General features: G+C 42.8%; 1 protein-coding gene across 1 annotated transcript in view; it reads left to right on the top strand.

The window, feature by feature from the left end:
• LOC308170010 (polypeptide N-acetylgalactosaminyltransferase 18-like) overlaps nucleotides 1–22,745 on the top strand; it is a gene marked incomplete at both ends in the record, with an annotated part of 53,265 nt that overhangs the window by 20,350 nt on the left and 10,170 nt on the right. Inside the window, 8 exons of the mRNA XM_080544741.1 lie at nucleotides 5,164–5,359; nucleotides 6,428–6,594; nucleotides 10,070–10,253; nucleotides 15,140–15,337; nucleotides 15,852–15,966; nucleotides 18,438–18,623; nucleotides 19,191–19,328; nucleotides 21,120–21,215. Of these exons, the coding sequence (XP_080400867.1) occupies nucleotides 5,164–5,359; nucleotides 6,428–6,594; nucleotides 10,070–10,253; nucleotides 15,140–15,337; nucleotides 15,852–15,966; nucleotides 18,438–18,623; nucleotides 19,191–19,328; nucleotides 21,120–21,215 (1,280 nt within the window). The remainder of the gene's footprint in view (nucleotides 1–5,163; nucleotides 5,360–6,427; nucleotides 6,595–10,069; nucleotides 10,254–15,139; nucleotides 15,338–15,851; nucleotides 15,967–18,437; nucleotides 18,624–19,190; nucleotides 19,329–21,119; nucleotides 21,216–22,745) is intronic.

The following is a 22,745-nucleotide window of genomic DNA, read 5'->3' on the forward strand; positions in this document are numbered from 1 at the left end:
CAATCCACTGTACTATACTGTACAGATAGTCGACTAGGGTTGTCATATTGCACAATAGTATTTTTTTCACGTTATTTAAAGTGTCACAGTTTGCAGGGTCAACATAGAACAATACATACAATACATTAGAACGGCAAAGACAGTGAAGATAAATAAATAAAGTCAACTATGACCTGCTGAAGTTTATTTTTTGAAAATGGTAAGTGATGTGAGTGCTGTGAGTTTGAGTGTGTTCTGTAAGGTGGTCCAATCGTTTGCTGCTGCAAAACTAAAGGAGTTAAATAAAGATAAAAAATAATAATAATCGAAATGTTTTTTTTCTTCTGTAATACGACTGCCGTTCACAAGTGTTTTAACACTGCTGTCATTTTGTGTATAAAAATGCAAAAAACACAAGTAAAAAAATAAAAAGCATGCATGCATTGGTCGGGAAGAGAACCCAGGTCTGCCGCGTGATAGGAGATCAAACCCACCACTGCACCACCAATGCTTTTGCACACTGCGCTTCTTGCTGATCGAACATCAACATGCTAAAAACACATACTGTAGCTACACATAATTAGATGATCCTCCAGTCCTTGCTTTTGAACACGTCCTAAAACATAAGGTTGTTTACAAGCCATTTATCACTTACCCAGTAGCCTACAGCAGACTATACAGTGAACCTATACAGTGAAAAAAGTATTTAGTGATCCTAAAACTGTTGTTTGTTATATAGAGTGGGCTCTTCAACACTTCAAACTTTCGTAATGTTTAAAAAAATGAAAAAAATAAAAATAAAATAAATATAGCTTTTTGGTCATTTGCGCAACATGAGAATTGCCGACATGTGGATCTTTTCACCAGACCGTCTGTACTTAAGAATCTGTACTTTAACCTCATAGTAGTTGTTTGATTTCAGAGCCAAAAGAAGAAAAAATACTTAACTGTCCTATTCCGTACACAGGGCACTGTATATATGATGCATATCCATCCATAGTGTATCATATTGGGACTATGGACCAATTATCTATATATGCTATAGACTTAGACTTAAACTCAAATATGTACCAAACAAAGGTGGTTAGCATCCAATATTTTTAGGAACTCCTTGTCTTAAGGTCTGTGTCTTTACTATAAAATGTATTCGTTCACAGGGGTCATGTAGATGACCACATCCTGTCAGTATCTGTCTCTCTCTCTCTCTCTCTCTCTCTCTCTCTCTCTCTGTCTCTCTCTCTCTGTTTCTCTCTCACAGAAAATACAGAGCTACTCTCGTCGTCTGTCTCCACCCACACACACACACACACACACACACACACACACACACACACACACACACACACACACACACACACACACACACACACACACACACACACACACACACACACACACACACGCACACTCACACTCACACACAGAGGAGTCCAGAAGGCATGTCTGCCACCACTGTTGTAATCTAGAGTGACCTCATAAAAAGACCAAGCTGACCTCTGTAGTTCTGTTTGCTGTAACAAGATGTAACCATACAGCAAAATTGGAATATTGGATTATAATGTACCCGTACAACATCCTCCTTGTGCCTTGCTGCTCTGTGATTAACAACAGATACAAGATGAACTAATAACTTGTTTTCGTCTTCCCAGAGCTTCTTGGCGATATCACGATACATTCTAACAGTGCTAATATTCATGTTCATCATATTTCTTTCCATCCTGAAACCCTGTAGATTGAGAGTGACTGGTTTCTGTTACCCCAGCTGAACAGACATTGAAAGCAAGCTGGCCTGGCATGTTCTCTGCAAGGTCACTCCAGCCTGCTGTTTGCTATGACATCAGTGTTTGATGGCAGTTCCTGCTCTCATCTGTGGCTATATTGTTGTCGGTTTAGTGTGTGTGTGTGTGTGTGTGTGTGTGTGTGTGTGTGTGTGTGTGTGTGTCTGTGTGTGTGTGTCTGCGTGTGTGTGTGTGTGTGTGTGTGTGTGTGTGTGCCTGTTATACCGTAATCTCTTTTTTTTTTTTTTTTTTTTTACAATTGTTGTTTGTATTAATTGTGTTAATCAGTACAGCCAAAATTATTCTCTTGCTGTGTTTTTTTCTGATTGTATAGAGCCTGCTGTAAATAGTTTCTTTTATATAGGGATTTTTAGATTATTTGAAATATTACATGTAATTGACTTATATATTAAGGGCCACTTTGCTTGACTTCTTCATTCTACCTCTGAACCACCAATGGAGGAAGAGAGAGCATTCCACAGCACGACAGGAGTGTGTGTGGGGGGGGGGGGATCAGGAAGAGTGAGGACCCAGAGCTGCTGCTTAGCCATGTGCAATATTCAGTTTGATGTTGGCGGGGGGGGGAGGGTTCTTAAACTGTCAGCCTCTGGAGATTTGCATGCTTTAATCTAGTCTCTCTAGTTTATTGTGTCTGTGTTTGATACAGTGCGTATTATGAGGGGTTGGTGAATAGTGTGTGTGTGTGTGTGTGTGTGTGTGTGTGTGTGTGTGTGTGTGTGTGTGTGTGTGTGTGTGTGTGTCTCTCTCTCTCTCTCTCTCTCTCTCTCTCTCTCACACACACACACACACACACACACACACACACACACTATTCACCAACCCCTGACGATATGCACTGTATCAAACACACAGGGTACTCCGTGATCACAGGTGTAACAGTGTCACATACAGAGGCAGAGGTTTCGACGGTCAATAATAATAATAAGAGTATCTTGACCTCCGACAAGCTGCTGTACGGTACACTCATCAATCATGCATGTACAGTAAATGTTTCATAAAAGTCATGCACTACTTACAATGTAATTTGCTTTTGGTTGCCAGTCATCAACAGAGTGTTCTTGCCCTATGTGACTGTGAGTACACATAGTGGATCCTTTTCCCAGTCTTAAACACTGCTATCCATTCATGCCTTCCCACACGCCTGCACACCATGCCTGCTCTAAAGTGGCTAGATATGTGGCCTGCGGTGGTCCAGTGCTCTAGCACCGCGGTCTACAGTGCACACATATGCCCGTGTCGGCATGGGTTCGAATCTGGCCCATGCCCTGCTGACATGCCCTCTCTCTCTCCCTTCTTCTCCTTACTTTCCTGTCTGTCTTCACTATATCTCTCCAATAAAATGAAAAATATGTGTGGGACTGCCCCACTCAGAAAGAAAAAAAAGAATTAAAAATAATAATAATAAAGTGGCTAGGTAAACAAAGCAACGGCGTGGACTGTACTTTTCTCTTGTCCATAGACTCAGAAATTAGGAAACAAACAAGTCATTTAATATTTTAGGTGAACTGTCAATTTAACCTCAGAGGTCAACTGTGTCTTCCAGTACAGCCTTCCTTTGGAACGGTGTAAACATTTACCTTGCTTATTAGACTGGTAATGAATTTTAATGGGGAGAGAAGAGATGAACTGCATCCCCAAGTACACTGTGAAAGTGAAAATGACTTAACCATCAAAGCTATAGTGCTGGAAGTGCAATTAAATGTTCAGAGATTTTTCAGAACTTGTACAGAAGTGGAATATTTTGTTGAATTATGTCAGATGAATATAATTTCAGCTGCAGCCTAATGATTTACATCTCACCGTTTTTTTTTTTTACAGCTTGTATGATGTTTTATTCATTGTTGCATTGAATTCATGATGAACTCATACATCTCCCTTTGTTGAAAATAGCTTTGAAAAACAATAGAATCTAGTTGTTTTCCCCATAGCAGGCGCAACGCTCCTGCTATAGGAAGGAGATATAGGTTAGACGTGTTTTGGAAAACGTCTTGTGCTAGGTGATGTACAGTATGCTATACGACTTGCACTCAACAATACATATTTTAACAAAACTATAATAATATTATTATCTATCGTGAGCAAACAATGTTTTCTTGTGTGCCGCCAGCCATTTCAATGCACATCAGTATTCTGGTTCCAATACTCTGGGGAAAGTGTTCACTGCACTTATGGATAATAGGAAACATCACCTCAGGCAGGCCGCAAGATTTTATTTTACCTCAGCCGAGACGCTGTTCTGTTGCGTGATCGCCAAAGCGTGTTATCTGTGATCATCATAATCTGTTTTTAGTCTTGCTGGAGCTTCATGTCCATGTGTTTGAGAGCTGACGCCTATTCAGCCTCAACAAAGGTATCTCAGTGACAAAAGAAAACACTGCGTATTATTTTGCAATCACAACAATTGTGTAATTCAGCTTTGCAGCTGTTATCACAAATCATTTTAGAGTGATCAGCACGGTCGTATGGGAGTAAATACAGACCCACGCTGATAATCCTTGGAGAGGTAAGATACCCCCTCCAACTCTCATCTCTGGTCTTTGAAACCATTTATTTTGTCAACAATGGGAACAAAGAGGTATATAACCGCAATGCAATCTTACCCAACTACTGTAGCGTATCCCATTATCCAGCCAAGGCCGTATTGTAGAGACAGATCTGTATGTAGTAACTGTGCTGAGAGAGGCCCGTGCAAGGCCCTTTATGTCAATACCCTCCCTTGATGCAGTTGCCGGCCGTGGCAGAGATGAATGATTGTGTGCTGAGTGAGTGCAATGCAGTGGCTGTAATTGAATAACCTCTGTGGATAATTAGCATTCAGTAATTACCTGCCCAGAGCCCTTTCGTCACTTGCGTTGAGTTTTGGGGAGGACATTACTCCACATAAATAGCTCAGCGACATCCACTAAGTTGCATTCTTGCCAGAGCACAATATTGGTGTTAGCCGTGAAGGAGAAATGTATTGTCTGGTCCAGACAAAAGGATTCTACCCTTTGTGCTGTAGTGTTCTGGTACTTTTTAAGCAGAGCTGTAGGAGAAATTCACAAGACAGGTATCATTAAGGCCACAGCATACGTAGTATGTAGTAGGGAAGCAAGCACATGGCATTTTAGATGACGCATCAATTCAAATGCTAGTGCTTCCACGAAGCCTGTATGCCTTTTCCCCTTTGGTGTCAAATCTCTATTATTATGTTGCTATGCCTTATGAATGGGAAATACTGTGCTTTCTATGCCATACTCACATATTCCTCTCTCTCGTTTGCTCTCCCCCTTTCTCTTTCTTACCCCCTGTCTCCTCCCCCTCTCTCTCATGCACTCTCTCTTTCCCTCACCACTTACTCTCTTTCTCCCTCTCCCCCTCTCCTCCTCCCTCTGCTGTACTTCAGAAGCACCTCAGAGGGACAGTGAAGACGCGGCGGCAGAGTCTGTCTCAGACTCCTCGCTGTTTGTCCGTTGGGGTCGCGACCTCGGTCCAGAGAGCCGCCGGGCAGCCCTGAAGAAGTTCCAGTACTATGGCTACAACAGCTACCTCAGCGACCGCCTGTCCCTGGACAGACCCATCCAAGACCTTAGACCTGATGGGTTAGTAATGAGAGTAGAGACTCTCTGAACGTTTAGGCATTTTGGTCACTCTTTACTCTTGTACTCTTTAAGTAGTTTCAGTTCTTCCTAACTTTAAATTAGGAAATGTGGGTTATTACACAAGGCAAGGCAAGGTTTGCCTAACAGGAGCATGTATAAGTTGAATAAAAGAGCCCTCAAAATTGAACCTTGGGGAACTCCATACTCATGCTTGTGCGGACAGATAGATAGGACCTGAGCCATTGTAAGACTGTGTCAGAAAGCCTACCTAGATCTCTGACCTGTCTAGGAGTATATCTGATCAGCAGTATCAAATTCTGCTCTAAGGTCTCATTAGGACTGAGACTTTTCCCGCATCAGTGTTAAGATTAATTTAATTTAAAACGTTAATAAGAGCTGTCCCAGGGCTGTGATTAGGCCTAAACCCAGATTGAAAGTCATGGAGAAGGCCACAAGAGGTCAGGAATTCATTAAGCTGTTTATAGACCGTTTTCTCAATTACTTTACCTATGAATGGCAGGATCGAAATGGGCCTGTAGTTATTCATTACAGAAGAATGTAAGCTGCTCTTTTTTTAGTAGCGGTTTGACCACGGTAGTTTTCAATGTTTTCTGAAAAGTGCTGATACAAGAGAACTATTTCCAATTTGCAATAAATCCACCGCAAGACAAGCGGAATAAGGACAGTGTTGATTGATTACAGTATTACTATAGGTAAAAAAAGGGCAACTTAGTGTAATGTGTACCAGCATTTTCAAACCATTCAATTATTTTTGATTCTTGCTCATCGTCATAGCCTAACATGTTATTCTTCTTGACTATGATTCTGTCTTGTGGTTATGTGTGTGTACATTGTCCATTGTGATAGTCAAGTGTAATGTGTGCATGTTTGATGTATTTGACACTGCTGTATTGAGCTTTTCCATCTGTACCGACAACGAATTCCACCGACCTTGGTCGTGTGGTCATTAAACGATTCATTCATTCATTCATTCATTCAGTCTTTATACCTTTATCCAAAAGTAACCTTTTATTTCACCAGTGTTATGTGTCTGTTGTTTCTCCTCAGGTGCAGGAACATCTCCTATCCCTCCAACCTCCCCCAAGTCAGCATTATCTTTATCTTTGTGAATGAGGCTCTGTCCGTCATCCTGCGGTCCATCCACACGGCCATGCACAGGACCCCCTCCCACCTCCTCAAAGAAATCATCCTGGTGGACGACAACAGCGACAATGGTAAGACTGTGCAGCAGAGACGGTTTGGAACCCATCTCCTGTAATCAGTAGGCTTGCCTAAGGCCCTGAAAACAAGCATTAGTTCCTTGAGCTTGGCGAGCTACGGGCACCTAAGGGTATTCTTTCAGGGAGGTGCCAAATGCCGGGTGGGGTTGGAATTCCTGTTTTTATGCACAATATACTCAATTTATGAATGAATGAATGAATGAATGAATGAATGGTCTTTATTGTCATTGCTACAGTACAGGTACCAAACAACGAAATTTAGGAGGGGTGGCTCCCCTGGTGTTAGGAAAGAAAAAAAAACACTTAGGTGCAGTGTCTGGGAGTCAAATTCCCAGGAAAATGTGCTGTTCTGTAAGTGCATTTTGTACAATTCTACATCGTTTTCAGCTAATTTACTCAGACCTCTCCTATATTCCTATACTATCCTTCAGCTTCTACTGGCCCATGGCTAGTCAATGTGAACAGTGAAGTTGTCCATGGTTAGGGAGACTGAAGAGTGAAGTTGTTCACCCTGTTTTACAAGCTTATCAAAGTCAGGTGCTATTTTTGAGGATGAAAGATGCAGTATGGCAGACTAAGTGTTCATCATTCAGTTGAGATCTGTGCCTTGATTTATTGTAGTTCATCACCGAAAAGCTTTGCTCACACATAAGTGGAGCCAAACAGCACCAATCTACTCTGAGCCAGCAGCAGTCGTGTGTGAGCGAACTGTGTTTCACTCAGAGGCATAGAACTCGGGCAGAGTGATGGTTTCAAACTCCTCCCGGAGTGAAGTGTTACACTGGAGATCAATAAGCTCCAGCTGCATGTTGGGTGGTGCTTTCTCATAATCGTAGGAGAGAGGACGTGACACAAGTTCCATCGAATCTTAAGTCTTGCTGAAGTCAGAGAAGCACTAATGGCGCTTTTTCCACTACCGTACCGTACCGTGTGAGCCCGGTTTGTGTTGCTTTCTTCACTGCCAACCGAGCCGTACCGGGCCTAAGTACCCGCGCTGGTTTTAGCTACCCTTCCTGACTCGGAGCGAAAGGTACTATCCGTGCCAGGCTGTGTGTGACGTGTGACACTGCAGACCCTTGATTGGTCAATGGAAATCGTCACAACATCGTCGTCCCACGCCTATGTAAACCACGCCGGGTCGTGACACCTCCACAGAAGCCAGTGTCGGAAAATGAAGGAGCGACACGTCCCTCAACTGCCTGGTGAACAACACCAGCTTGGCTCCGAATGTGAGTGAAAGAAGGAGGGTGTCGATTAGGTGTGCTCATTCATCTGACACAAAGGACCCAGAGGAGAGTGATTAGCGTCTATACTGTACATATGTAAACATGATATACAGTATAACACAGTACATTCTGAATGGATCTTTTCACACACTGTACCATATAAATTCACTCATGAAAAGTTATTCTCACAATTTTTCAATTCAGACAGTTATTCAGACATTTTGTACATCATACTGTACCTAGGTACATACTGTAGACATTATGGGATACATCTATTCACACTTGCCATGCCAGAGTACAGACTGCACATCAGGAGTTTAGTCACACACAGTGGCGTGAAATGTATTTTACGGCTAACATATTTGCAATTACTGTTAACGATTTATTGGTGTTGCATATCAATGGTATGGATTTCCTCCACACGGCTCTCAATTAATGTATGTGTAAGCTTAGTTATTGCAGCTGGACAGAGCTGCATACTGATGGGCTTTCCAACCAAGGGCAAGAAGGAAGATTTAACATGTCTGTTTTACCTCGGCTTATAAGTTATAACTCAACATGAAAGTGTGTTTACGAGCATGCTTTATTGAAGACAAATGAGGATGAAATAGTTCCAGTCGAGGATTTATGTATTGATTTTTTTAGAAGGCCTGCTTTTTCAAGCTGAGAATGTCCTTAATAAAGTATTTCCATTTGGAGACAGAGCAGTGGCACTCAGGCATTTAGGTTCCAAGGCCACGGCATGCAGTTCGGAAAAATGAAGACGTCAATGTCACTTTGTGACCGACGATATTCTCTCTGTAGATAACCATTTCCTGATACACTGTGAAGCAAGAGGACATGGCTAACTGCTAGGGTGGCCCAACTCAGACCAATCCCATTCTGAGAAAAAAAACGAAGAGCTCATTCCTGAATGTGACATCAAGGGTTCTCTTTCAGTCTCACATTTCAGTCGACTCGGTTCGATCCCACCCGCTATGGGACATGCAATCTCGTGTAACCCCCTATTCAATCATACCTGGTACAGGCTGGTGACACTTGCACACCACTTCATCTTTTCCACTCTTAACTTTGTTCTACCGAGAATCACATGATCCTGTGGTTTAGCTAGGCATTCAAGAAAGACTTTTGAAGAATTTGCTACGTTTGACAGATTTTAACTGGGTTTAATCCAAGCATGGACTGCCATTCTCTACACCTCGTTTGACGAGCTATGTGCTCTGCTGGATACTGAGGCACTTGGATTGAGGGTAAAGTACGTGGATTGAGGGTAAGGTACGTGGCTTTGCTGCAGAGCGGGACTCCCTCCCTTCTACGTGAAGGAAACGAAGGATGAGGTCCTCTCCAAGTCGGACATGTCCGCAGAGCTTCCTCTGGTCTCAAAATGTAGCTCCCCAGGGACCTCCCAAGAGGACTAGGCTAGATGGGATAACCCTGTAGAGCCATCTCCCATCCATGCGACAGCGCATGCCTCTTCTCAGCTAGAAACCGTCTAGAAGCCGTCAAAGCATCATGGAAGCAGCCCTTCTCAGGCAAGGCACGGAGCGGCTTCAGCCTCCACCAACCAGACGAGTAGGACAAGGCTGGGTGGTCCTGAAATAACATTCCCAGATAAAATCATGCCAGTTATAAATAATGGTGCTTATTTATATTCATTATTATACAATTCAGGTTTTCAAGTATTGTAGTCAGTGACAAAATAAAGTGGCTTATATCCTATAATTTACTCCCTTTAATTACCACCATTCATTTACCAGGTTTAAGATGATCCGCAATTTCATTGACCCTTAGTGGAAAGTGAGGTGACTTTTGCAGTACATTTGCAATTGAGATCAAGGTTAAACTTACATGTAAATCATATTTAAGCAGCTGTGAGTTTCAATTCTCTGTTGGGTTTATGAGCTATGTTTTAGTAGCGCCTGGATGTCTGCAGATCATTTTCCACTTCCTGTATGTGACATTACTCCCCTGCTATGCTCTGAATGGTAGATCAGGACACTGCAATGTCTGACCTCATGAGTCCCCGATCACACCACCTGGTTGCCATGGTGACAAACTGTGATGACCACCTCCCAAGATAGGAGAATCAAATCCCCATGCTTATGCCTGAATCGATAGAATTTGGGACTGCACAGTATGAGATAGTACCAAAGGTAAAGGTAGGGTCACGTTTCCAAGGTAACCTTTTCCTTAATCTGTGTGTGTGTGTGTGTGTGTGTGTGTATGTACACATATGCATGTAGCTGAATTGAAGGAGAACCTGCATAACTTTGTGGAGGAGGCCAACGCGCAGCGTCCAGACTTCATCAAGGTGGTCCGCCATGACAAGCAGGAGGGTCTGATCCGCTCCAGGGTCAGCGGGTGGAGGGCCGCCACCGCCCCCATCGTGGCCCTGTTTGATGCCCACGTGGAGTTCAACATCGGCTGGTGAGAGACAACACTCCCATTCCCACATCATTATAATAATAATAATAATAATACATTAGACTTATATAGCGCTTTTCTAGACACTCAAAGACGCTTTACAAACTGAAAAGATTAAGTAGTAATAATAAAAAGACACAAAAAATAAATAAAAGAAAGTGTAGGGGCCTAATTAAGGTAGTGCTGGGGACACATGGGAAGGGGGGGGGGGAGAGGGTTAACTGGTGACGGCCAGCTTGAAGAGGTGGGTTTTGAGGGCCTGTTTAAATGTTGGGAGGGTGTTGGCCTGTCTGATGTGGTTGGGGAGGGCGTTCCAGAGGGACGGGGCTGCGGCTGAAAAGGCCTTATCACCCCAGGTCCGGAGCTTGGTCCTGGTGGTCTTGAGGGGGGTTTGGTCATCAGACCTGAGGCAACGGGAGGGGGTGTGGAGGGGGACGAGGTCGGCAAGGTAGGAGGGGGCCAGATTGTTGATGGCTTTGTAAGTGGTCTATTGTGGTAAATTGTCTATGTTTATTAGGAGAGGACGGCCTATGGTCTTTGGAGTCTCCTTGACTAGGTGCAGATTCTAATTGTGGAATAGATAGATAGAATTTCACAGTCATTTCATAATAAAATAAGGCATGTCAAGAGAATTGTTTTAATTATATGAAGTTGCCCTCACTTCTAGAGGTGCAGTACACTGTTAGAAGAACGTGATTCAAAACATGCAGATTATTTTTTGAAACAAAAGAAAAGGTATAAGATCTGGTATTGGAATGGTGTTTAAATGTAAAGCGAATGCAAGTTTTATGATACACTGAATGTGATCTGTGATCTGTGTCTCCATACAGTCAAGTCCATAGCATAGGCTAACACCTGCACATCACATCTACAATGTTCTGTTCACCTCAACTCCTAAACTAACCCTCAAATGCCAAGGCTCAATGGGCCAGCTCTAGCCCTGCTCTCACAGACTGTCCTGTTTACCTCAACCCTAAACAAGGTTGAAGTAAATTCATGAATCTCACAAATTAAAAACCCCAATAGGCCAAAATGTAGTCTAGAAACTTCTAGAGCTCCCGTTAAAGGCGCCCACTTGGGGGTTCCAAGCAGTTTAACCGTGGCAATGTCTACAGGCGCCATTCGGTCTGTTTATCAAGAATTCTAATGAGTGGACACTGACTTCGTATTATAAAAAACGGTCACAGTGAGCACTACACAATGCTCAACTTCCTCCATGGTTCATGGTTCATGGTTCATGGCAACTTTCCAATTTGCATGGAACATGAGGTCTGAAGGTCAGGAGTAGTCCTTCACCACACACTGGGCACCAATCGTGTTGCCAGCGGTCCCTTTTTCCAAAGATGCAACCGTTTCCTTTTCCAACAGACAGCAACGCAAGTGGTGTTTCTCCGCAACGATGGCTGTCATCCAAGAGTTGATCAGGGATTGCATTGTCGAATCTAGGGGTTGTATCTGTTTGAGAGAAACTCTTTTTGTTTAAATAGTTAATCCCCTTTTGATTGCACTTGTCACCATAATATTCTATAATATTTTATGCCCTTTACATTGCTATTATAGTCTAATAACATACATTAGACAAGTCACACTGCACCAAAGCTGTACTTACTTGAGCGAACAAGCTGAGTCAAAGTAAACAAAAGAAAACAAAAAAAGAATATATATATATATATATTTTGTAGCTGTATGGAATGTTTTCTTCACTGCGGTTTATTCAGAGATGTCCAAAAATCAATACCGCTGTAGTTTCTCGGTGGCTGGCTTCCAACAACATTGCAGATGAATGTATGGATTGGAGCCGAAGATAAAGTGGCCAGGACAAGCCCACTAACCAATCCTGGTAGACCATTTTGAACTGTGTGTGATCAGAGCTCAAAAGGCTGACATCTCCCCCAATGAAATGGATATGGATTCCAGTTTAGTAATGCAGGCTATGAATTGAAATGTACCAAACAATGAAAACCAGGATTAAGAGACATTAACAGTTAACCATATCATATAGTATTTTATAGATATATAGTATATAGATTTAGACAGGAACTATCAATATATAAGTACTTATTATGGTTATGCACACACACAGGATAAAGTAGAAGCCGCACACTCTCGTTCCAGATGCAAAAAGTGTATATTTATTGACATTTATTTATTATTGGCTTCTACTTTATCCTTTAGTATTCTGCTCCGTCGACAGCACCTCGCCCAAGTTTTCTGCGGTGTGCGTTCTCTTCTTTTTCAATTATGCACACACACACACACACACACACACACACACGCACACACACACACACACACGCACACACACACACACACACACACACACACACACACACACACACTCACACACACACACACACACACACACACACACACACGCACGTGATCACTGCGACTATGGAAGCACAGTAGTAAAACCTCAAAGAGCAAAGTTGGGAGATGCTCGGATACATTTTACAACTCGATTCTCAGCATCAGTGGCCGAGGTGTGTCTATATTGTTGATGCTTTTGTTGCATGTAATTGGCTGAGCAAACAGGTTAAAGGTTAAATGTATTGTAACTCGGCAGCCAATGAAAAACATGAATGCTCCCCCAGTTTCTAAACACTTTTTTGCCTAGTAAGCCTTTTTAAAAGTAGGTACTGGTAGGTACTCCACAACTGATGAGGAGTGTCTAAAAACCCCAGGTAGAGCAGCAGGGACTCCTCATAATCAAGAGCATTTGGAAACTTCAACGAAAAGAGTGTCTTGGAGCTCCCAAAAAGTAGGTGTTCTAATTCTGCACATGGGGTGGTTCAAAACACCATCTTATGGGAGCTCAAACACTTCTAGATTAGACTTCAAACCTCTTAAAGGTGCTTCATACAACTCTTGATTAGTTGGTGTAACAACAACACACCATGCCATGTTTCAAAACCTCCCATGATTAGCGTTTCATACATCGCCTTAATACCCATCACAAACATGTGTTTCAGCATTTTATGTATGGTCTGCAAACACCCGCAAAAGAGAGGTTTTGAATGCTTTAAAATGTATATTGATTATAGAGTACAGAGTTCAATGGGTTAGTTGTCAATGGCAACTGAGTGTACGCCTATCAGAGTTTCCTGTAATTTGTGGCTCTTCAATCGCTGAGGAGTCTGGACAGGATCCAAAACAACCCCACACACACTCTTGATGTGCTTTGGCTCAGGTTTGAGAACGCACAGTAACAGTTCCTCTCAGTCCTCCCAGCTACAGATTGGGTGTCAAGACTACCGGTAATTAATGAAATCATTCGCCTCAGTGCAGCGACAAGTGTTTAAAGACCAACACGCAAAGGCTCAAGCCTATCTTTTATACGCACACACACAATTCTGCGAACTACAGGTTTGTGAAGATGTGTCAACATTAATCTAAAGCTCTACAGCATAGTACAAGCCTGTGTTCTGATGTCTGCGTTGTACAATTAGCTCTTCCCGTTCCAAATGTATGTATTTATGTATTCGCAGAGCCGTAATGTGGTCATTTTTAATGAATTATTCAGAAATGACTGTCCTTAATGACTGACTGCTGTGTTTATCGCACCACTCCGCTAGTAAATGTTATAATTATCTGGTCTCTGTCCAAATACCAGAGGGCAATAGATTAATTTGCCTTTCCTAATGTCCATTGAATTCTAATGTTCCATTAAATTATACAGAAAATGTGCATGCCTGTGTAACTTTTCCTTGATTGTGGCTTTGATTCATGTGAGACCCATTTGATATAAAGTTCATAAGTTCATAAGGTTATCCAACCTTGTTGTTTGTTTCGTTACCATAGCAACACTTCCCCATCTCTACCTCAGGTGTGTTTTCTGTATGTGGAGCACTAGCGTACAACCTTTTCCTAATGAGCCGTTAACAATTAGTGGGCTTGGATGAAAGAATAATATTCTTTTCCACCGGTTTCCTCCCTCTCTTCCCTGTGATGTTATGAAAGTGATGAACGATATTATGTATAATCATATTATGATTGTAAGAAGCGCTGGTTTTTTCTGTGTTAATGGTATATCTATATATAATATATATATTATAGGAAGAGCTGCTGTGTTCCATTATCCACACTAGCATTTTATTCGTTTTTGTTATATTTATTGTTTATCCATTAAAATGTTATTTATCCAGTTTAGTCCTATTGAGATACACATACCACATATATTATACTCACTGAACACTTTATTGGGAACACTATACTAATACTGGGTAGGGTCTCCCTTTGCTCTCAAAACAGCCTCAATTCTTCGTGCCATTGATTCCACAAGATGTTGGAAACCTTCCTTTGAGATTCTGATCCATGATGACATGATTGCGTCACGCAAATCCTGAAGATTCTCGAAAAATGTTCAGGTGCTCTTTCAAGCTGTGAATCTCCCGTTCCTCCACATCCCAAAGGTCTATTGGTCTATTATTGGTCTATTCTAAGGTCTATTGAATTCAGGTGACTGGGAAGGCCACTGAAGAACACTGAACTCAATGTCATGTTCACAAAACCAGTTTGAGACGACTTTTGCTTTGTGACATGGTGCATTATCATGCTGGAAGTAGCCTTTAGAAGATGGGTACATTGTGGCCATGAAGGGATGCACATGGTCAGCCACAATACTCAAAAAAGGCTGTGGCATTCAAGCGATGATTGATTGGTATTAACGGTATTAACATCCCAAAGTGTGCCAAGAAAACATTCCCCATTACACCACCTGAATGCATGAGAAGGTGTACAGGTGTCCCTAATATAGTGTTCGGTGAGTGTACATTACATTGCAGCTACAGCATGTATTCTCCATGCATTCTAAATGGGATGTGTATATATTGGATTGTATCCACAGAGACAGTCCGTGCCTTTTTCAACACGTCTGCTCTCCCCTACAGGGCTGAACCTATCCTATACAGGATCCAGGAGGACAGGACCCGCATCGTCTCCCCGTCGTTTGACAACATCAAATACGACACGTTCGAAATTGAGGAGTATCCCCTCTCCGCCCAGGGGTTTGACTGGGAGCTGTGGTGTCGCTACCTGAACCCTCCCAAAGCCTGGTGGACCCAGCACAACCACACCGCTCCTATCAGGTAGGCCTACGTGAGAAACAGGACTTTATTCCCTTATCTCACGGCACACTGCAGAGCCAAACCGAGCTGAGCCGCGATGAGCTGTACCGACTGGACGCTTCTGTATAATCCAGCACAGTTTAGTTTTGGCTTTGATAAAAGAATGATGTAAGAATGATAGAAATACTGGATAAAGATGAGTTATTTCTCCCGCTGTTGCATTAGTGTTGAAGAGTAGATTCTTTCTCCTGATCTTTTTTTCGACAGCCTTTAACTCAGTAACGTGATGCAAGACATCATCCTCTCTCTTGAGTGGGGAAAGTGAAGAGGCAAACAGCCTCTTGTACTCTAGGTTTAGTATAGAAAACAAATGTTGACGATGAAATCAAATGTGCACACTTCAGCTATTTTATTTTAAAATTCATGGAGCTACTAACCCTAACCCTAACCCTAACCCTTTTACCATTGGGGAAGAAGAGCTCACACAGAATAATATGATACACAAGTGATCCAATCGGCACAATGTTTTTACCAGGAGCCCAGCTCTAATTGGCTGCTTCGTGGTGGACAGGAAGTACTTTGAGGAGATCGGCTTATTGGACGAGGGGATGGAGGTCTATGGTGGAGAGAATGTGGAGCTAGGTATCAGGGTGAGTCAAAAGTGTGTGTGTGTGTGTGTGTGTGTGTGTGTGTGTGTGTGTGTGTGTGTGTGTGTGTCTGTGTGTGTGTGTGTGTGTGTGTGTGTGTGTGGTACATGTGTGCATGGTATGTATGTGCGTATGTGTGTGTGTGTGTGTGTGTGTGTGTGTGTGTGTGTGTGTGTGTGTGCGTGCGTGCGTGCGTGCGTGCGTGCGTGCGTGCGTGCGTGCGTGCGTGCGTGCGTGCGTGCGTGCGTGTGTGTGTGTGTGAATTACACTGGGGAATTTCAATGTATCTCGTAGTAACTGCATTGAATGTGATTTTCAAATAACATGCAGTCTAACATGTCTGAAGTTAAGAGACTGTATCGAGTGCATGCCAAACTTCTGTTCCACTACGAAATGGCCTAAAGCGATAGTTTGACCATAATATTTGTGACTTGAATGAATTAATGAATTAATTAATGAATTAATGAATGAATGAATGAATGGTCTTTATTGTCATTGCTATAGTACAGGTACCAAACAACGAAATTTGGGAGGGGTGGCTCCCCTGGTGCTAGGAAAGAAAAAAAAAACTAAAAAAACAAGAAGGGAAAGGAGCTGGTTTACATAAATAAAGGCTATGTACACTATCCACTATACTATACTGTACAGATAAAACGACTAGGGTTGTCATATTGCACATAGTGTTATTGCACATTCATTTAAAGTGTCGCAGTTTGCAGGCTTGAAATGTACACATTTGTGCCTCAGCACTACACCTGATTTTTTCAATCCAGCAGCTGCCATCAATCCGTCCAGACTGTCCAGGGCCCAGAACCTAGTTCTTTGCTGTGTTCAGGGCCTGGATGGCCCTGGGGTAGAAGCTGAGCTTCAGTCTGTTTGTCCTTGCGGCCATGGTCCTGTACCGCCTTTTCGAGGGCAGCCGGGCAAAGTGTTCGTACCCAGGGTGGGTTGGGTCTCTGGAGATCTTGGAGGCCTTCCTGAGGCAGCGTGTGTTGTACAGCTCTTCCAGAGAGGGGAGGCGCCGGTGATCTTCTGGGCTGTTCTCACTTGACTTAAACTTCAAATAGAGTTACTATCCCTTTAACAACATTTTCCTTAACGAGCTATGTACGCCGGTACTTAATTGGCCCTAATGTTTCAGATACTGTAATAGAGACTCCTGTCATGGATCATCAGTGTTGTTGTCAATAATTATGCAAATGCCATATTTTTCGACAGTAATAGGAATCGCACATCTGTCCGCAGGGCATAACATTCACAGTAATTAATTGAACAAGTAGGGGTGGCGTCATCAGTAATGTGATTTGTCCGTTTCTCTACAGATGGTTATGGCTCCGAGCCTGGCAGCCGATAACCACGCGCTGTTGGTTAATAAAAAGGATTTTATTCGTTGATCTTCATTAAGTCGTTTTTTTTTCCCTGTGCGGGTTCGCTGCTCATTGTCTCCTTTTAGATTGTTTCAGTGTGTTATCACAGCAGTCAGTCTGGGTTCTTCTGGGTGAATAACAATGTACTTGTAACACCTTTGTGAGTGTGCCCTGTTCAACTCCATTTTCAGCTCTAACTTTTCCCTAAATCCCTGATTCAGTTCTGTTCACTTTGTGACCAGGAAAACATTCGTATAAAAAATCAGTATTCAGAGCTTCCCATGACTGCAGCCCAGGCCACTCTGCCAGGCCGTTTGAGGTTATAGTGAAACAGGAGGATTGTGGGAGACTCACTTAAACACTTTCACACACAGACTGGTCTTCTTCTTCTTCACCTACTGGATAGTCCCTAATTTCCTTCCCCACTATCTCTCTCTCTCTCTCTCTCTCCCCCATTCTCTCTACACACACACACACACACACACACACACACACACACACACACACACACACACACACACACACACAATCAGCCTTGGGTTGGATATGCTGCATTATATGCTACAGAACAGCTCCTATTATCCCTGTACAGTAAATCCCTTAACAAATATATGGGGGATATCTAAAATCCCTTTTGGGGAAGGTGGTAAAGAATGCTGCAAACAGACGGGAAAGCCGTTTCAGACAGGCAAGCTTTGGTGGCGCCGCCGCCGCAGGGTTCACTCAGCCGAGAGCAGAGGGATTTCTACGGAGGCCCCCTGGGGTCACATGGTAGAAAAGAAAATATTTGATGTGTGAATCCGTTCCCTCGATTTAGTAAATCTGTTCCCTCGGTTTAGTAATCCGTTCCCTCTGTTTAGTAATTCGTTCCCTCGGTTTAGTAATTCGTTAGGGTTAGGGTTAGGCCCTACGAGCCAGAACGATCGCAAGGATTAGGGTTAGGGTTAGGGTTAGGGTTAGAATCCTTGCGATCGTTCTGGCTCGTAGGGCAATGTGACCCCAGGGGGGCTGCGTAGGTTTCAGATGAACGATGACGGTGAATGTAACCCTTTTTCTCCTCTCTTTCGAGACGTATTTTTTAAGACTCTTTTGTTTGTGTAATTCCAGGTGTGGCAGTGTGGGGGCAGTGTTGAGGTTCTGCCCTGTTCTCGTATAGCGCACATTGAGCGCGCTCACAAGCCCTACACTGAGAACCTGACCGCTCACGTGCGGAGGAACGCTCTGCGTGTGGCAGAGGTGTGGATGGATGAATATAAGAACCATGTTTACATGGCCTGGAACCTCCCCCCACAGGCAAGAGCCAGTACTCAAGTTGTAAAAGAAAATCAGGAGGGATGGTGGATTTGATCATATGTGGGACAATTTTAGCATCCCCACAGCATCAGTGACTTCAGTGTCAGTGACTTGGTAAAAATGTAATTGGATGTGTGCGTGCCCCCTCCCTCGCCCACAGTATTTTACTCAATATGCTCAAAACTAAATGTTGAAATAGCAGTAATACTCCGTTCATTGATAAAATGACATAAGGGATGGAAAGGGGGGATGGCAGTTTTAGAAGGGGGATGATTATTTTGACCGTTTTTATTTCAGGGGGGGGATGCCATCCCCCCTCAACTGGAGTGCTGGTAATAGGACAGGGATGTTAAAGGAAACTGTCATTACCCATCTTAGGGCTAGTTTCCCTGACCGTGATTAAGCCTGGGACTGGACTAAAGATCCTGTTTAATGGAGAGCCTGGAGAGTGATTTCTAGTCCAGTAGAAAGCTAATCTGTCTCTGGGAATCTGCTGTTTATGCAGTGTAATCATAACCAACCACAAACTTAATAGGTTATGTTTCTGTACATGGTGTCTTTATCCAGAACTCAGGGATCGACATCGGGGACATCTCAGAGAGGAAGGCGTTGAGGAACAGACTGCAGTGTAAATCATTCAGATGGTTCCTATCAAACATCTACTCTGAGATGAGGACCTACAGTGACACCGTTGCCTATGGAGTGGTGAGTATGCTGTCTGTCTGCACTCACCGTTGTTTCTTGTCGAAATTAAATAGGTGGTGATGATGTTTGATCTAAAAAATCGGTTCACACTGAAGCGAGGACCCAGAATTTGTGACTCATACCTGGCGAAAATAATAACTAGAAAATAATCAATCTAAAAATAAATCATTTCATTTAGGGGCCACATGCAGTCACTTACCTTTCTTCTTCTTTTTTTTAAAGTGAAGCAGGGCATCCTCAATAATTTTTCCTTATGCAGAAATCTTCTGTATAAAGGCAAGGCACCATTGTGGGAGTCAGTCTCTACCCTCTTGCTTGTGTACTGTACCTATGTACTTCACCTCCATTGGTTGAGTATGCCTGAAAAATAGGTCACTTTAATTGAAACATGAGTAAACTGTGAAAATGTCCATAAATAACCCCTCCTCCCCACTTTGTTTGGGTGTTTGATGAACACTTCAATCGTGTGTGTGTGTGTGTGTGTGTGTGTGTGTGTGAGTGTGGGTGTGTGGGCGTGAGTGTGGGCGTGAGTGTGGGTGTCAGTGTCTGTGGGTGTGGGCGTGAGTGCGGGTGTGGGCGTGGGTGCACGTGCACGTGCACGCTAGAATGATTTGATGCCAACACTGAGCATGTGTGGGAGTGCTGCTGTGAATACAAACATGAAGGCGTTGCTATCACGACATCTGAGGGGTGTATATATTTGAAGTACATATTTCACAAAACTACCTCACTAGGGATTCCACTGAGTACAAGTGCTGAGGGTGTTTGCACGGCTCCACTATTTGTTCTAGGATAATCATATTGAATATCTGACAAACTGTAGATCACACAGGGCAAATGCAGGGTAAAAATAGAGAGATGTATTTCTGTACGGTACAGTAGGAGCAAGGTTGCGTTTCTTGGCAGGGGCCTACTGTATAATGCACTTGACAGAAATTCATGCCCTCAATCTTAATAAAGGAGGATCGGGGGGAGGATCAGACAATGTCCATATTCACTCACATCATTGTTTTACATAACCTACTGTACACCATACATCTGTATACCATAAATAAGCAACAGTAATCAATTTTCACCCAGTAATCTATTGTTTTCATTAGTCCATACTAGACAGATTCACAAACAACGTTGTTTTAAAATGATCGTCAAGAAATGTCTCTTAGAATGCCTTGGTCAGTCCTGATGGTCTGAGTGAATTCCTACAACCCCTAAAAGATTCCTGCCTCCTACGCAAGGTCCTTCTGTTGAACAGCACCAGAATCTTTCCTTAAAAGCAATGTGTTGGTGGGAGAATAATGGGAAAACAATAGTTTATACTATTTTGCTGCCTACGGTGGTTTCCATGTGTCTAAATTGTATTCACACACACACACACACACACACACACACACACACACACACACACACACACACACACACACTCACACACACACACACACACACACACACACACTAGTTTGTGTACTGCTTCTTTCTTCCATAAAGGTCTAATTAACAGTCCTGGTTGCCTAGACAGCGGAAGGCTTAAGGGCTTTTCAGAAACATATTGTCACTGAACTGAACTAGTGCAGAGAGAAGCTTCTGCACTCTAAGTCTATCTCCCTCTCTGTCCCTCCTCTTCTGTCATTTAACGCTCTGTGTTCTCTCCCCCTCTCATCCCCCTCTCTTCTCTCTTCTCTCCACTGTCCCCTCTCTCATCCCTCCATCCCCCTCTCTTCTCTCTTCTCTCCACTGTCCCCTCTCTCATCCCTCCTCCTCCTCTCTCCTCCTCTCTTCTCTCCTCTCCTCCAGTTGAAGAACAGTCTAAGGGGTGACCTGTGTCTGGACCAGGGACCTGACTCAGACAACATTCCCATCCTGTACCTTTGTCACGGGATGACACCACAGGTGAATGCCCTCTGAACTCTGACCTTTCCATCTGCAAGGACCCATGTGACCCTGTCCCAGTAACATGTGACCATGTAAAACGCAACAATACTGTCTTAATACCAATATTCACAACAATTATTACAACCTTCAGTACATTCATCTCTGTCTCATTGTCGACATCCACCATATTCATCACAAAAGTTCTCGGAAAAAGTTTTTTTCTCATATGAGCATAATAGTATCTGACTTCTCCCTGTTACGGTATTGTAATAAATAGTTTCTTTCTGTTAAATATTTAATATAATAATTAAATATGTATGTTTGGCAGTCTACAGTGCATATTCACATTAGCATAAATGCATCGCATAACTCCGACAAGACAGCCTGGTGGCGCAGCATCTTGTTAAGTATTTTAGGACAGTTTTGCAGCGCTGGATTGTCGGAGAAGTCAATACAATCGACTCCTGCCTGTAATTCTAGACCCTTGACTTCTATCTGGGTCATACAAAGCTACGGTATCTATCTTCCCAAACTGCTGCGCTCGCAGTTTTCTATGTGTCGCTGTCACAATCAGTTAACATTTTTGTCCCAGAGACGTTTATTCAGCTTATAGAAATGGAATTAAATTAAATATTCTGCTGAAATTCCAGATGATATTGGAAATAGAAGGCAGTTGTAGGCAGTTGAAGTCTTTTTTTGAAGCAACTGCCTTCGATTGAAGCAATTGAAAGCAGTTGAAATACAGTTGAATACAAACTGAAAATAGAGAATGTTTTAGCATTTAGTATTCAAGAAGAATGTGTGAAAAACAAAACAAAGTAAAAAAACAACAACATTAATTTAGGGAAACATGTCGTTGTTAATTATGGTAAACCAAACAGTTTGAACCCTTTTTTTTGTTGAAAGGACTTGCATGTAAGTGGGAGTCAGTCTGATGATAAATTAGATCACACCGATTGAGATGTCATCCTATCCCAGGAATAAAAGGATAGCATCATGAGGAAAAAAGATAGAGGGTATCATGTTCTATGTAGTAGTGAATTAATTGAAGGGGGATTAGGGAACATTGGCTGTGTAATGTAAAATCCTCAGTCCTTACAGTAAGAGGATAACCCCGACTCCAACACACACACACGCACACACACACACACACACACACACACACACACACACACACACACACACACACACATGCATTCACACACCCCCACCCTCCCCCTACATTAATTTAACGAGGCATGCTAGTTCGCTAATTGAGATGAGTGCCGGAGTCTTGAAAACAAAGAGCAACATTAAACAGCTCAATGCTAATGTGGCGGCTCGTTTATACTTCCCCCATTGCTCTGAATGACTTCTGAGTCGTCTGTCTGTTATGTTATTCCACTATTGTTACTTCCATTGGGGATTCCCATGAATACATGATCTTGACGCAAGGTTAAAGTAAAACCACTTTAATCTGGATGAGGTATCAAGCTTTTTACTAAACCCTTTGGTGTGTGTAGACACAATCAGGGATGCAAGGTGAGAACGGAGAGTTAGGAGAAAGCA

The sequence above is a fragment of the Nansenia antarctica genome (genome assembly GCF_963989245.1).
Source record: "Nansenia antarctica genome assembly, chromosome: 14".
In the NCBI taxonomy this organism is placed as follows: Eukaryota; Metazoa; Chordata; class Actinopteri; order Argentiniformes; family Microstomatidae; genus Nansenia; species Nansenia antarctica.